Below are 16,584 nucleotides of genomic sequence, written 5' to 3' on the forward strand. Positions count from 1 at the left end.
TCCTTCACTGTCTCCCAGAGTTTGCTCAAATTCATGTCCGTTGAGTCGGTGATGCTCTCCAACCTTTCATCCTCTCTCACCCGCTTTTCCTTTTGCCTTCAGTCTTTCCCAGCATCAGGGTCTTTTCTGATGAATTGGCTCTTCCCATCAGGTGGGCCAAAGTATTGGAGCTTCAGCATCATCAGTCCTTTCAATGAATATTCAGGACTGATTTCCTTTAGGATGGACTGGTTTGATCTCTTTGCAGTCCAGGGGACTCTCAAGAGTCTTCTCCAGCACCACAGTTCAAAAGCTTCAGTTCTTTGGCACTCAACCTTCTTTATGGTCCAACTCTCACATCCGTACATGACTACTGGAAAAGCCATAACTTTGATTATACGGACCTTTGTCAGTGAAGTGTTGTCTCTGCTTTTTAATATGCTGTCTAGGTTTGTTATAACTTTCCTTTCAAGCATCTTTTAATTTCATGGCTATAGTCACAGTCTGCAGTGATTTTGGAGCCCAAGGCTTATGCCCCAATTAATTCCTATCTTCAAATGCCTCAGTGGTCAACAGAGGCTAAATGCTGCCGAGGTCAAGTTATATATAAGGATTACAAAGTGAGTGTTAGATTTGATGATGAGAAGGCTGTAGATGACTAGGGTGAGAGCAGTCTCGCTGCGGTGGTACAGCACCCCGTTTGCGATGAAAGTCAACGAGAGAAAGACCGGTGGCTGCAGTGGGCTTGTGGCTTTGAGGGGAGAGGCATTTTGTTAGGATGGAAGAGACTTGTACAAGTGCCGCGTGGCCAGTGTTGGTAGAGAAGAACTGGGTCAGAGGTTGGAGGTAAGGATGGAAGCCACTGAGGAGGAGGGAGGAAAGAGTCCTGAGCAGAATTGGGGGAGGGAACAGCCTCCGATGAGGGAGGCCTACTTTTCCCATTGTTTCTGGAGGAAAAACGGAAGTAGGAGTTTTTTGTGGCAGGAAGTTGAGGGATGCTTTGCTTATATCTGCAGTTTTCCCATGAAGAGATGACCAAGTCTTTACAAAGAATGAAGGGGGAGGTTTTGAAGTGGGACTTAGAAGCTTTCAAAACTTTGCATTCACTCATGAGAAATGGGGAAGAGAATTGACTAAGCAAGTATCCAGAGATTGCTTGGCAGTGTTGCGGGTCCAATTGTAGAATTTATGGTTTCAGTGTGTTTCCCTGGTTTTGTTTTTCCTCCAGACAGTGGCTAAGTCTGGAAAAGCAGGCAGTAGGTGGTTGCATTTTTGCCAGAGCTGTATGAATGATGGGCTTCCCAGATGGCGCTAGTGGTAAAGAACCTGCTTGCCAGTGCAGGAGACATAAGAGACACATGTTCAATCCCTGGGTTGGGAAGATCCCCTGGAGGAGGGCATGGCAACCCACTCCAGTATTCTTGCTGGAGAATCCCGTGAATAGAGGACCCTGGAGGGCCACAGTCCATAGGGTCGCAAAGAGTCAGACAGGACTGAAGCGACTTGGCATGCACACATGAATGGCAGCTTAGAAGGGGCATTCAGGCTATTGGCAGGTGAGAGGTTGAAGTGATTCATCGTGGAACTGACGGCTGAATGAGGAAGAAAGTCAAGACAGGAGTGGATGGATTGTCAGGAACTGCAGATCCCGAGGCTGAGTAAGCAGGGGTACTGGCAAATGGAAGAGTCTGGAGGTGCCAGTTAGCAAGGGAGATGTCTGAACTTCAGCGTGACGGCAACATCTGTGGAGAGGCCGTGGGCACGGGGTGAGGTGCTGTTGGCTTAGAGGTGAGTGTTGTGTGTGGCTGCAGCTGGGTCTTGAGGGCAGCCCAGTTGTGAAGCCCGAGAAGCTGTACCGTCAGGGAGTCAGGAGAAGGGCCGGAGTGTCCGCGGGTGACAGCGTGAGGAGAGGCAGAGAGGGCTGTGTCCTGACGGCGTGAGCCTCTCAAGGACTTCCGGCGGCCGTGGAGGACTGTGGGAGGCGTGAGCCGCCTGTCACCAGCGGCTCTCGGTCTTTGCTCTCAGAGGCCTGTGAGATGTGAGGACGCCTGCAGCCTTCCACCCGATGGCACAGCAAGGTGGAGGGTGGGGTGTGTTCTCGGGGGAGAGCCGGCTCAGGATCTGAGCAGGTCAGGGAACTGCAGAACGTTATGACTTACGGAACAGGAGTCCCAGGGAACTAGGTGGAAAGGTCTGAGGAGGAGGTAAATGGAAGCTCAGGTCAGAGGGAGGCGGCCAGAAGCCTCTTCAGGTGTTTCAGGTGTGCTGAGCGCCGCGGGGCTTTGAAGCAGAATGAGATGCTGCTGCTGCTGCTGCTAAGTCGCTTCAATCATGTCCGACTCTGTGCGACCCCATAGACGGCAGCCCACCAGGCTCCCCCGTCCCTGGGATTCTCCAGGCAAGAACACCGGAGTGGGTTTCCATTTCCTTCTCCAATGCATGAAAGTGAAGTTGCTCAGTCATGTCCGACTCCCAGCGACCCCATGGACTGCAGCCCACCAGGCTCCTCCGTCCGTGGGCTTTTCCAGGCAAGAGGACTGGAGTGGGTTGCCATTGTCTTCTCCGAGAATGAGATGAGCTGGCTACCATTTGATAAGGGAAGAGGTCCTTTCTACCGGGAGGGAGTCGCTCAGGCTTCTTAGGATCCAGCTGTGGCCTAGATGGATGGCATTTATTACAAAAGACTGCATCTCTCTAGAGTGAAAGGACTGTAAATTTTGAATTTAATGAAAATTCTTGGGAGAGGCTTCAGTCCACAGTCATTGGGCCCATCAGCCCCTAGGGAATAAAGAGGCATTCTTTAGTGGGAAGGTGAGGCCCAGGGACTGGGTGAGCTCCCGGGTGATGATTTTACTGTGGCTCTGTGCTTGGTCTTCCAGAGTTAACAAAATGGGGTGGAGATGCTTAAGAATGACCAAGGAGATATTCGTAGGGTGCAATGGTGAAACTGGATATTCTTCATTGCCATGTTTGTGCTCGGTTGCCTGTTTGTAGATCTGACTTTAGGTGTGTACACATGATCTTGTGATCTTTGTGGAACATTCTAGACTGTGGAACACAGTAAGGTATGAAGTGGTCGCCTCTCATGGAATTGTGGGTGTACACTTCCTTTTTCATTGTTTTGTTGACTACAGATACTAGAAAATAGAGATAAACATTTATTAGTACTTTATCCTTCTTTCTAAGTTAGACCCTGAATTTCACAGAGGAAAATTTTACTACAGACTCAGAGTTGGGGTTTTATTGACCTGCACATTTTACGAGCACTGAGTGTCTTATAACAGACTAGATTTCCCTCCAGAAATTCACAGTGATGTCTGTGGCCCAGTTTTAACAAGCATGCAGAATTCCAAGGTGAGGGCGTGTTGCTAGCCTCGTTCTCAGCTCTACTTTTTCTTTCTGTCCTTATTTTTCCTTTATCTTGCTCACCTACTTCTAATTTATGTCACTTGATCATATTCCAAGTATCACTATATCTTTTCTAGAACAAGAAGTGGTAAAGATAAGTAAAATAAATATTGGGTCAGCAAGTGTGAGCATCCTTTCTGTTTTATGATTATTATTATTTTTTTTTGTGTTACTGCTTTCCAAAGCATTGAACAAGTTTTACTGATTTCTTAAGTCCTCTGTTCTTAAGTGAGTTATTATTTAAAATGAGCAGGTTTGTTTGTGACTATTAAAGTATTATACAAGAATATTAGAAAATTTGGAAATAAAGTTGAATGTAAAATAGATAATTGTCATTATCAGTTCTAGATTTGTCTTCTAACTTTTTATGTCCAAAATTTTAATACCAAAGAAATCATATACAATTTCGTATCTTGCTTTTTTCTTAAAACTATATTGAAACTATATTTTTGTTGTTAAAAATGTCTTGTAGGCATGATTACTGATAACTGTAGAATAATTATACCATAATTTCCTTGACCATTTTTTTTTATTGTTGGATATTTAGGTTCTTTGAGTTTATTTTAAATAATATTGCAGTGAACATCATTATACAAATATCTTTCCCACAATTTTAAAAAGTATTTTCTAATGATAGAGTCCTAGACATAGAATAGTAGCAATTAAAGACAAATATATAAAGGAGCTTCCCAGGTGGCACAGTGGTAAAGAATTTGCCTGCCAATACGGGAGACGCAGGAGATGTGAGTTCAGTTCCTGGGTGAGGAAGATCGCCTGGAGTAGGAAATGGCAACCTGCTCCAGTATTCTTGCCTGGAAAATTCCATGGACAGAGGAGCCTGGTGGGTTATACAGTCCATGGGTTTGCAAAGGCTCGGACATGACTGACTGACTGAACACAAACACACACACAAGCCACAAATAAAGGAGATAATTCAGGCAGATATTTTTTAAAGCTTACAATGAGGATAGCCTTCTTACCAGTGACACTAAAAGTAGCAACCCTAAAGGGGAAAAAATGGATAAATTTGACTATTTAACAATTTAAAAAATTCCGTGTAGTAAAAGCCATTTGGCAATTATGATAGGTTAAGTGGCTCTAAAGCATTTTCACAAATGGAAAAGACTAGACTCACAAATTAAAAATAAACTTTTCTAGGAAAAGAAGAAAAATGTACAGCCAACAAGTATTCTAAAGGATATTCAATTGAAACAGTCATTAAATAAACAAAACAGATATACTATTTTCAGTTATAATTCCATCAAAGATAACCACTATTGAGAATATATGGTTAGAAAATAAATTGGTCTATATCTGGAAATAGTTTGTTGATTAAAAATTAGTATGCTCTTTCATATTTACTGTTTCATAATTTCAAGAGAATTATCAAACAGTTGCTCAGTGATGTTTACTGTAATGATCTATTGATTGAAAAATTGGAAATAACCGAAATGGTTATTTGGTTTAATTATGATATATCCATGTGGATTAAAGATGATTATGTAGATCTGAACTTATTGGTATAGAAAGATATCCACGATGTATTAAAGAGATAGAGAAAATATAAGTGACTATGCATAGAAAAAAACATGGAAACCATAATATAATTGCATTTTTCTCTGTTTAGAGGGGTTATGGTTTTTATTTTATTCTTTAATTTAATTTAATTTTATTTATTTTTATTTTATTCTTTAATTTTCCTGAAGTTTTAAAATAAATGTGTCTAGTCTAAATAAGAAGGAAAAACAAACAAACAAAAAAAAAACCCAAAAGCAATTGCCTGAAAGTAAAATTGGTTACAGCAGAAATAAAACTTGTATTTCATCATACATACTGCTTTTTGCGGTTATCAAAGATTGATTTCAAAGTTAGAGTAGAAATGTTACATAGACTGTAATTCAGTGAAATGGTTTTGCAAACTATAATAAAGAGGAGCAACCAGTTGATACCATGTACCACTTAGGAGGGCAGAAAGCAGAGCCCTCTTACCAGTTCTGTTTACAATGAAAATGAGTTGCATTAATTTGTCATCTTTCAAAAGCTACTTCTCATGAGCCCATAATCATTGGCAAGTCCCCAGACAGAGGCTGTTGGGGGTGCTCTGCAGGGTCTTGAAGAACTTCCATTCCAACTGCTTCCCTCCCGTTGAGGGAGCCGAAGCTCTGGGAGCCTTGGTGCTGTCCCAGAGCCGCCGGGACTGCTCCTGCCCCGGGCCTTGTTGCCATTCTTCTTGTTGTTGTTCAGTCGTGTCCAGCTCCTTGTGACCCCTGGACTGAAGCACACCAGGCTCCTCTATCCTCCACTATCTCTCCGAGTTTGTTCAAACTCATGTCCTTTGAGTCAGTGATGCCATCCAACCATCTTGATCTCTGCCGCCCCCTTCTCCTTTTGCCTTCAATCTTTCCCAGCATCAGGGTCTTTTCCAATGAGTTGGCTCTTCACATCAAAGTGCCAGGCTACTGGCCATGTTTCTGTCACCCTTGTGCCTAAAGATTCATAAATAGTGATTTAGATTTAAGTTTTTTCTTTCTCCTCTCTCTCTCTCTAGTTCTACAACACTAATTCCTTCCGGGAATCTTCTGATAAACCATAAATGCCTAAGTTAAACAAATGTGCCCATGTTTGCCGCCCTTACCTCTGCTTCACAGGGGAAGGTTGTGTTTCATGGGCATCGCTGGTGTGCAGAACTTTGAAAAGGGGAAAAGAGGCAGAAAAAGTAGGTTGGGGTTTAATCCAAAATCGAGTCCTTTGGCTTCACAGTTTTGCTCAGTCTGTGAGCCTGGCTTCTGGGGAGGATGAAATCATAATTTTTGATGCCAGAACTGTTCACTGGCTGCTTCTGTGATGGATGACTCTTGTTTATTTGTTTTGGAGATTTTTTGGTGCCATGGATTAAAACAGACTTTTGATGTGAAAGATTTCAATAAATTTGAAAAAGATAGCTCGAGCCATTTTTATTTTGTGCTTTAAATTCTGAGAACTATGACTGTCATATAGTCGGTACCCTCATAGGGAAAAGTGATGTATCTGAGACATAATTTTGGTTTGGACTAATTAATGTATAACAATCTTGCTTTGATATAAATTCATTTTATTTAGTATTGGTTTTTGTTGTTAAGTGTTGGAATCACATTTCAGAAACCTTAAGTTCAGGGAAGGGGATGTGATTAATATTTTTTCTGCCATACAATGATATTTTAGTATTGTTTCCTTCTAGATTAAAAAAAATCATCTAAAATGCAGTATAGTTTCAGGCTTATGGTCCTGGTAGGATATGGCAGAGTAGGCGAAACCTTTTCTGTTTTCATCTAATCTGGTTCCTAAATGAGCAGGTGATCTGTTATCTCTACTTTTTGTTTTTCCTCTGCCTTTGGCAAAACTTGTCAGCATATTTAGCAGAAGGTGGAAACATATATATTTTTTTAACAGAGTCACAGATTTGGATTCAGTAAGCAAGATTCTAAGTGGAATTACGCTGTGTGTGTGTGTGTGAGTCACTCAGTCGTGTCCGACTCCTTTTGACCCCATGGACTGTAGCCCGCCAGGCTCCTCTGTCCATGGAATTCTCCAGGCAAGAATACTGGAGTGGGTTGCCATTTTCTTCTCCAGGGATCTACTAAAAGAAATTTTCAAAGTTAAGCTTGGAGAAGATGAATCAAATGTTTTCTAAACACAATTCTGGGGGATAGTTCCATTTCCTGAGGGAGGGGAATGAAACCTCGACGTTTTCCGTATAGATCCCTGAAATGTTTAACTGGACCCCACGCCTAGACTCGTCATTCCATCCTGGTAAGCCCTGCCGTGTGGCTAGCGTGTTAGGTGGAAGAAAGTGTGTTCTAACAGCCCAGTTAGGTTATCCAGAAAGAGCTTTTTTCCTTCCCTTCTGCCAAGACAGCTGCTTTTTCCTTACCCTGATTGTCTTCTGCTCTTCTCATCTGCAGAGTACTCGGGTGGAGTTTGACCTGCCAGAATATTCTGTCCGTCGAAGATACCAGGATTTTGACTGGTTGAGGAACAAACTGGAAGAATCCCAGCCCACTCATCTCATTCCCGTAGGTACTAAGTCAGTACAGCTTGTTACTCACTTTTCCTTCTTTCTCTTTCCTGTCCACTCAACTCTCACCCCTCAAATTATGGGCCAACACTGCCTTACATTTTATACCAAATCCACTCATCAACTGTTCATTTTGTGGATGCTGTATAATTAGTTCACATTTTGGGTTTTGACTTCTGATCTGCTATGCAGTATGCTGGTTTCTTGGGTGGAGTGGGGTAGATTTTCGTATTCCATGTGACAAGGAGATTTTTTTTTTAGGTATGGAGAGTCCTAGTTCTCATTTGCTGCCGCCTCAAAGGCTGGCTGTTTCACCCTTCCTAGATACAGTTCTGAGGTTTGGAGAGCTGCCACCAGGTGGAGAAAGATGCCTCAGATTACAGCTGGCCGGGCTTTCTTTAGACGTGGGTAGTTCAGGGAGCAGGAATCTAGCACAGAATCCATCAACCATAGCTTTTCCTTTAAAACAACAAACCCAAAGCCATCTAACTCTATTTATTGAAGAAGCACACTACTCATCCGTTACTTTCAGTTCAGTTCAATTGCACATTAAAAAAAAAAAACTAGAGCAAATAAAATTTAAAAGACTACTTAAAATCAGCATACATGTGGAGTACTTCTCTGACTACTTTCTTTTTGAAGTATAAATAACTATTTAGATCCTAGATGTTTCTTGAGCTTTGGGGCTTTAGGGAAATTTGGGTCATGAAACACTTCAGCAGGGCTTTATCTTTCAGTAAAAACCTTGGCTGGGTGACTTCTCAGCACTGCCTACTGCATCTTCCAGTCATCCCCTCATGGTTGGAAGAGGCTGATTATGCTGTGAACACTGGCAGTTTTCTTAATTTTCAAGCAGAAGTGGCCATGTTGCTAGTGCTGTGATGAGAAGAAACCCCACCCCTCATTCCCCACTCCCATTCCCTCTGCTCTTGAAGTCTAAAGTTTTCCTTTTCCTTCTTCTGATCACTTAAAGACATGCCAAAAGAAAAAAAAAAAAGCCTATAGTTTGTAAGCAGTTGGAACTATTCCTTAAAAATATTAATTTGGCAAAATTGGCAGCTAGTGAATTTTTTTAAATAGACTTTTAGAAAAGTTTCAGATTTACAGAATTATTGAGAAGACAGTACAGTGAGCTCTCATAGGCTTCACAGCCAGTTTTGCTCATTATTAACATTTCCTGTTAGCATGGCACGTTGGTCACAAATAACGAACCAGTACCACGTTACATTTAGTTATCGTGTTTCCTTAGTCCCAGGCCATTCTTGGTTGTGACGGTTTCTCAGGCTTTCCTGGTTTGGGATGACCTGGATAGCTTCGAGGAGTACTGGTCAGGCATTTTGTGGAATGTCCCTCAGTTGAGATTTGTCTGGTGTTTTCCTCGCAGTTAGCCAGGCGTGAAGTGTCTTGTGGAGGAAAAGCACAGAGGTTAAGTACAATCCTCATTACATCATGTCAAGGGTACATGAGTATCATTAACGGTATTTATCACTGTTGATGTTAATCTTGTTCACATCATTGGAGGTAATCTTGTCAGGTTTTCCGCTGTGCAGTTACTCTTTTTTTCTCTCCTCTGGACTGTATTGGAACAAAGTTGCTCTTTATGTGTAGTTCATACTATGCATAAGGGGAGTTAATGCGCCACCTCCTGGCAACTAGGTGAATTTGAAGTTCCGCACTTAAAGATCAAAAGTTAGACAGCGACACCTGCTGGCAAAACATAGTCGCCTCATGTATAGACACTGAAGCCAGAATGCCCAAGGTGAATTTTTAAGTCTGTATCTTTAACCAGTAGAAGGTACTTTTGAAGCATGTTAAAATATAAATTTCTTCATAAATTCTTAGAGCATATCTGGGGAGGAGATAGATTCAGTGTAGGAGAGCATCTCTGACTTAAACATGAAAGTCAGACTGGAAACAAACTATTTTTTTTCCCCCCAGAAGTTCATTTTACAGCAGCTTTACTAGGAGGTGATTGTCTGTTATTAATAATCTACTTTGTGTTGGTCCTTTTACCACCCTTGGGAAGGTGAGGGGGTTATAAGATGGACAAAGACTCCTATCCAGGAGAGTTTATTATCAGAGGGAGACCCAGTAAACATATAACATAATTATTGTTTAAATTTTCATTTCTGGTTTTTTTTTTTGGAAAAGCTTTATTGAGATCTGATTCATATACCATACAATTCACCCATTTGAAAATACAAGTCAAGAGCTTTTAGTGTATTCATAGAGCCATCAGCAGATCAGTTTTAGAACCTTTTCATCACCCCTAAAAGAAACCTCTTACTCCTTGCCTGTTAATTCCAAACCCTGTCTTCCCCAGCGCCTGGCGACCACTACTTTACATGCTGTCTCTATAGTTGTGCCTATTTCTGGACATTTCATATAAGGAGAATCATACACAGTGGTCTTTTGTGACAGTTTTTTTTTCATAGCATAGTGTTTTCAGGGTTCATTTATGTTCTAGCACGTGTCAGTCAGTACTTTGTTTTTATCGTCAGATGAGCGTCCCTTCTATGGATTTATCACATTTTCTCTGTTCGCTCCCTTTGATGGACAGTTGGGTTGTTTTCACTTTTTGGCTGCTGTGAGTAATGCTGCAATGAACGTCCATGTGTGAGTTATTGTGTGGACACATGTTTTCATTTTTCTCGGGTGTATACCTAAGACTGTAATTGCTGAATCATGTTTAACTGTGTATTTAACCTTTTGAGGAACTGCCAGACTGTTTTCCAAAGTGGCTGCATCATTTTACGTTCATGCCAGCCGTGTGTGAGGGTTCTGTTTCCTCCACATCTGCATCAACCCTGGTTATAACCTTTCTTTTTGATAACAGCCACCCTAGTGGGGATGGATTGGTATCTCTCTCTGGTTTTGATTTGCATTTCCCTGACAGCTAACATCCAACCGTCTCATCCTCGTTCGCTCCCTTCTTCTTCTACTTCAGTCTTTCCCAGCATTTCCCAGTTTCCAACATTCCCCAGTCTTCTCCCAGCGAGTTGTCTCTTTGCATCAGGAGGCCATAGTTTTGGAGCTTCAGCATGAGTGCTCCCAGTGAATATTCAGGGTTGATTTCCTTCAGGATTGACTGGTTTGCTCCTTGCAGTCCAAGTGACTCTCAAGAGTCCTCTCTAGCATCAAGTTGTCTTTTTATTATTGCATTAAAATGGTTCTTTATATAATCAGGATACTAGTCCCTTCTCAGATATATGATTTGCAAAAGTTTTCTCCCATTTAATGACTTGTCTCTTTATTTTCTTGATGGTATCCTGTGAAGTACAACGTTTTAAATTTTTTAATGAAGTCCGGTTTACCTATTTTACTTTGTGTGTGCTTTTGGTGTTTTAGCTAAGAAACCATTGCCTTATCCCAGGTCATAGAGATTTACATCTATGTTGCTCTCTAAAATTTTTATAATTTGAGTTTGTTTTTGTACAGTTAGTTTTCATTATCCAGTGAGTGAAGCTGGATATCTTCCTGTGACTTTACTGGAGGCTGGCATTTCTTTTACGAATTGCCTCTTCATTTTTAAATGTTTTTCCTCATTGTTTTGTGAATACTCTGTATATCTGCAAAGAACATTAACCCAGTTGAGAATGTCTGTTTTTTCTTAGTTACCTTTTGTCTTCAACTTGACTCTGTAATAGATAATATCCCTTCCCTCCCAGCCAAGGTAATTTTTCCCATACAGTTTCTGGCTTTGAAGCTTGTTTCTAACCTAGGATGTTTAAAAAAAAAAAGGTTATATATTTTCTTCTGTTACTTTTATGTCCTCATGTTTAGTGCTTAAAGCTCGAGTGTATTTTGATGGGAGATGGGAAGATCTTATTTTTTTCGGATGGTGAGTTGTCCCACAACCACTTAGGAGTAGCCAGTCACCTATATCATAGCTCATGTATTAGACTCTGTCATGCATTAGATTTGTATAGTCTTGGGCTGTTTCTGAACCTTCTGGTTCATCGAGCTCTTCAGTGTGGTATCCCTGCTACACTATTGAATTATTATAAGTTTACAGAATGTATCAGCATCTGGTGGGATAGGTCCTTACCTCTCCTCACAGTATTCTTTGTTTTCTGAGTTTTTCTGGCTATTTGCACATGCTTTATTTTTCAAGTGAATTTTAGACCTTTAGTGAATCAGCTGGAAAATTGGGAATGATGGTGGAGAAATGAATTTTTTGATGTGGTGTGTTTTTTTTTTTTTTTTGCCAATTTAGTCAGCTGTGGTTAAAATTTTGTGAGAGTTCCTGAGCTTTCAGAGCCGGCTGCTTACGTTAGGAGCACGGAGATAAAGTCCCCACTTTTTGGAGGGCTTCCCTGGAGCCACGTGAAATGGTAGATACACAGCCAGCCAGACTGTGGTTCTGGGGAGGCCCCCAACTTCTTTCATTCGCTTCTTCCCATTGGCTGCCCTGACGCTTGCCCTATTTTCAGCCCCGGTGGCTCTGAACTTGGTAGCTTCTGGGTCTCTACCAGGGAAACTCAATCCCTTACTTCCTAAGTCAACTGTTGCTTTCCCTGAATAGTATCACAAGATGGTTAATAGTGATGGGTTTTTCTCTCAACCCGCTCTCTTCTGCTTTGTGTCTTTAAAAAATTCTGTCCTATTAACAGTATCATTATATTCTCTGGTGCTGCAAAAAAAAAATTTCTCTTTTTATATTGCTTTGCTTGTCTGGAATTTGAAAAGCAGAAAGAATCAGATGGTTTTCAAGTGGCATCCCAAAGCTAGAGGTGTGCTGGATGTGTATGTTTGTCGTCGCGTAGTGGCAGTTCACTTTGTTTTTCTTTGTAATCTGACAGTGGGAGCCGCCAGAGTCTTCACTGTGATGTGGTTTTTGCTTTTTAATTTACATTTTGTCTTAGAAGTTGGCTTTAACACTGCTTCATTAACTAGGGCACAACTCATTACACAGCAGAGAGATTTCATAACTTGATGGACACAGATTTTGGAAATGAAGCAAATACATTTATTAAAATCTTTAGTTTTTAATTTCACTTGGAAATTTAATGCTTGCTTCAATTTTTATGATGGGAGCTTTTCTAGAAGGCTGCATTTATGTGTATTATGGACCCATTTATGTTTTGGGTGGCGGTAAACTCATAGGAATTAATAAGGAGAAATTTGTAATGCAGTGTTTGTTTTTCTTAATATGAAATAATCAGTAAAATGTCTAACTTCACTCTCTAGTTGGTTCCTCTTTTTGTACTGTTCAATATATGTGCTTTTAGCTTATCAGGCACGTAAGTTAATAAGCAGTGAATTCACTGGTTGGACCTTGAATTAAATCAATGACTGTTCTTTATAGGAAGAAATTTTTTTTTAATTTTATTGAAGTATAGTTGAGGTACAATATTATATAAATGACAGGTGTACAGTGTAGTGATTCACAGTTTTTAAAGGTTATGCTCCACTTATAGTTACCATGGAATATTGGCTATATTTCCACTGTTGTACAGTATATTCTTGTAGCTTATTTTACACCTAATAGTTTGTACCTCTTATTCTCCTACTTCTGTAATTGCCTCTCCCCTCTCCCCACTGGTAACTGCTAGCTTGCTTTCTGTATCTGTGAGTCTGTTTCTGTTTTGGTTACAGTCACTAGTTTGTTGTATCTTTTAGATTCCGCGTGTAGGTGGTGATGATGTTCAGTCGCCCAGTCTTGACTCTTTATGACCCCAGGGACTGCAGCATGCCAGGCCTCTCTCTCCCTTACTGTCTCTCTCTCTCTCTTTTTTTTTCCCCCCTCACTGTCTCTTGAAGTTTGCCCAAGTTCATGTCCATTGCATCAGTGATCCAGCCATCTCGTCCTCTGATGCCGTCTTCTCCTTCTGCCCTCAGTCGTTCCCAGCATCAGGGACTTTTCTGGTGAGTCAGCTGTTCGCATCAGATGACCGAAACACTAGAGTTTCAGCTTCAGCATCAGTCCTTCCAACGAGTATTCAGGGTTGATTTCCCTTAAGATTGACTGGTTTGATCTCTTTGCTGTGCAGGGGAGTCTCAGGAGTCTTTTCCAGCGCCACAGTTCGAAGGCATCAGTTCTTCAGCACTCAGCCTTCTTTACGGTCCAGCTCTCACACCCGTATGTGACCACGGGGTTATAAGTGACATCATACAGTGTTTGTCTTTCTCTGTATGACTTACTTCACTCAGTATAATACCCTCCAAGTCCATCTATGTTGTTTCAGATAGTTAAGATTTCCTTTTAATCTTGATGCTCTTTTATTTGTTCATTACTTATTTTAGGTTAGGAGCAATATTTTCTGTTAGTTTGATATGAATAGGAAAAATAGTTTTCTGTCATGTAGCGGCTATGCAGTAAATATTTGTCAAAGTGCATAGAAGAAGCAATTTAAAAAATGACAAGAGGACTTTGGACACATAAAGACTGAGCAGTTGAAATCTTCGTCCAGATTTCCTACCCAGAAACAGTAGCTTTTCTGCAACAATCTACCATACTTTTGTTTCATAGATTATAAAATGCTTTCTTATAAACTAACATGAAGTATGGTATATATGAAAGTGCTTTACCAGAGTCTTCAGTGCTCTAAAATGTAAATGTTTTAAGATTAAGCCTTGGTATATTTAATAGATTATTGTAGCATTTTGCAAATAGGATTTTTGAAAGCTCCAACATATATATGCATATACAGTTTTTAAAAAACTTCACTATGGAAAATGTCAAAGTCTGTTCAGTGCAGTGACCCCTCATGTACTCATCACCTAGTTTTAGCACGTATCAACTCATGACCAGTCTTGTTTCATCTCTGTCCCTACCCACGCCCTCATCCCCACACGAGGTGATTTTTTTTTTCCCCAAAAAAGTGACTTAAACAACATTTTTTTAATCTAATAGTTCTGGAAGTCAAGAGTGCAAAATCAGTCTCCATGGACTAATATCAAGAATACTGGAGTGTGTAGCCTATTCCTTCTCCAGCGGATCTTCTGGACCCAGGAAGTGAACCCTGGTCTCCTGCACTGCAGGCGGCTTAGCGGAATAGTTGGTATATTAATATATATGGGGCTGGTATCTCTTCTGAAGTTTCTAGGGGGGAGTTTGTTCTTCCCCTTTCCATCTTCTGGAGGCTGCCTGCATTGCTTGACTCAGGCCCATTCCTCCATCTTCAGAGCCAGTGGCATTACATCTCCTCTCCTCTCTGACATCTGGTTCCATCCTTCAATTTTTTTTTTTTAATTAAGATAAAACTCACATAACATAAAATTCACCAAAGTGTATATAATTCAGTGGCTTTTATTATATTCACAGTGTTTTGCAATCACCATCACTATCTAATTTCAAAATATTTTCATCACCCCAGAAAGAAGTCCCATACCCATTAAGTGATCACTTCCAATCCCTTCTTTTTCCCCAACCCAAATATTATGAATAACGCTGCTTGAACATTTGCTATACAAGTTTTTGTGTGAAAACTTGCTTTTGGTGATTTTGGCTATATACCACGGAATAGAATTGCTCGATCATATGGTAATTCTAAGTTTAAGTTTCTGAGAAACCGCTGAGCTGTTGCGCCAGTGGCTGTACCGTTTTACGTTCCTGCCAGCAATGTGTGAGAATTTCCATTTCTCTGTGTATGTGCCAACACTCGTGATTTTCCTTTCTTTCCCGCCTTTTATGGCAGTCCTAGTGGATTTGAAATGTTATCCCAGGTGATATTAAAAAAAAAAAAAACTTTGGCTTAAAACATATATGGAAGTTCTGCTGTTTAGTCCACTTCCTTTTTTGCTTTCCGTCCTCAGAATTTACAAGTTAATACAGATAGGTGGCATTCATTTGACATCCACCATGTGCTGGGAGCAGTGTTGAGCTCTTCACTTGTATTATTTCATTTACGGGGTATAGTCGCCCTCGACTTGACCCCCAATCCAGATTCATATGTGGGCTTCCCTGATAGCTCAGTTGGTAAAGAATCCACCTGCAATGCAGGAGACCTGGATTCAATTCCTGGGTCCAGAAGATCCGCTGGAGAAGGGATAGGCTACCCACTCCAGTATTCAGGCCTAGAGAATTCCATGGCCTATATAGTTCATGGGGTCACAAAGAGTAGGACACAACTGAGTGACTTTTACTTCAGATTCCTACGCATAAACAACCCAGTAGGTAATTATAAGGGTGAGGAAGAGAGTAGGTGTATTCTTTTAAGGAAGCTTGAAATGGGAAGAAACGTGTTTATGAAGCCACAGACATTTGACGATAAGATTGCTTATTACAGAGGGAAATTCTGTCTGCAGAAGCATTCACTCCCAGGTTCCTTTAACTAGCAAGCTTCTTTGGTTCATTAAACCATGTTCAAGGTACTAAATCTGAAGAATGGATAACTATTTTCAGAAAGTTGTCTGTTATGTGAAATGAGGCACACCTGACTACTTATTTGCTCGTTAGACCTTTTCCCTAATTATTCTTCAGCATAAGCAGATGGGAGTATGCTCAGCAGGACTCATGAGATAGAAATATCACTGGATTTGGTGATTAGAAAGTTTTGATAATCTTGAGAAGAGTGGTTTCTGCATTAGGCAGGGATGGGGCAGAGAAATGCAGCCTTGAAGGCAGTATCACAGATGGCTTCATTTTGGGGTAAAGAAAGGTTCGGTTCAGTTCAGTTCAGTCGCTCAGTCGTGTCCGGCTCTTTGTGACCCCATGAGTCGCAGCACGCCAGGCCTCCCTGTCCATCACCAACTCTTTAGGGGTGGAGAAATCAAGGGGAAAGAGTGAAAGTAAAGGTAAATGATTCTTTTCAAAAACGTTGAATGAGACAGGAAGGAGAGTGGAGAAGATATAAGGTTAAGAGATAGATTTTTTTTTTTTCATGGTCAGTAGCAAGAGAACCAACCATGTTTTTGTAGACTCGGAATAGAGCTAGATGGGATGTTGAAGACGAACAGCAGAGGAGGAGTAACTAACTGCTGACGACAGGTGCAAGGCAGTGAACTGATGGGCGCAGATGAAACAGTTAGCTCTGGGCATGGGGATGTTCTCTGTAGCAAGCTGAGGCACAGAGGCAAAGCTGGTACCCAGTAGAGTCTTGACTCCTGAGATCAAAAACAAATGGTCTTTCCAAAGCTCTTCAGGTTGAGGCTGTTGAATTCTCTCATACCCAAGTGCTGCTTTCCCAGGAGTGCTGGGA

At 41.1% G+C, this 16,584-nt stretch overlaps 1 protein-coding gene across 2 annotated transcripts in view; it reads left to right on the forward strand.

The window, feature by feature from the left end:
- Nucleotides 1-16,584, forward strand: part of SNX30 (sorting nexin family member 30) — a 111,418-nt gene that overhangs the window by 50,866 nt on the left and 43,968 nt on the right. For both annotated transcript variants that reach the window (XM_043453817.1, XM_043453818.1), the window contains exon 3: nucleotides 7,329-7,439. In XM_043453817.1, coding sequence (XP_043309752.1) covers nucleotides 7,329-7,439 — 111 coding nt within the window. The remainder of the gene's footprint in view (nucleotides 1-7,328; nucleotides 7,440-16,584) is intronic.

This window comes from Cervus canadensis, chromosome 30 (genome assembly GCF_019320065.1).
Source record: "Cervus canadensis isolate Bull #8, Minnesota chromosome 30, ASM1932006v1, whole genome shotgun sequence".
Taxonomy (NCBI): Eukaryota; Metazoa; Chordata; class Mammalia; order Artiodactyla; family Cervidae; genus Cervus; species Cervus canadensis.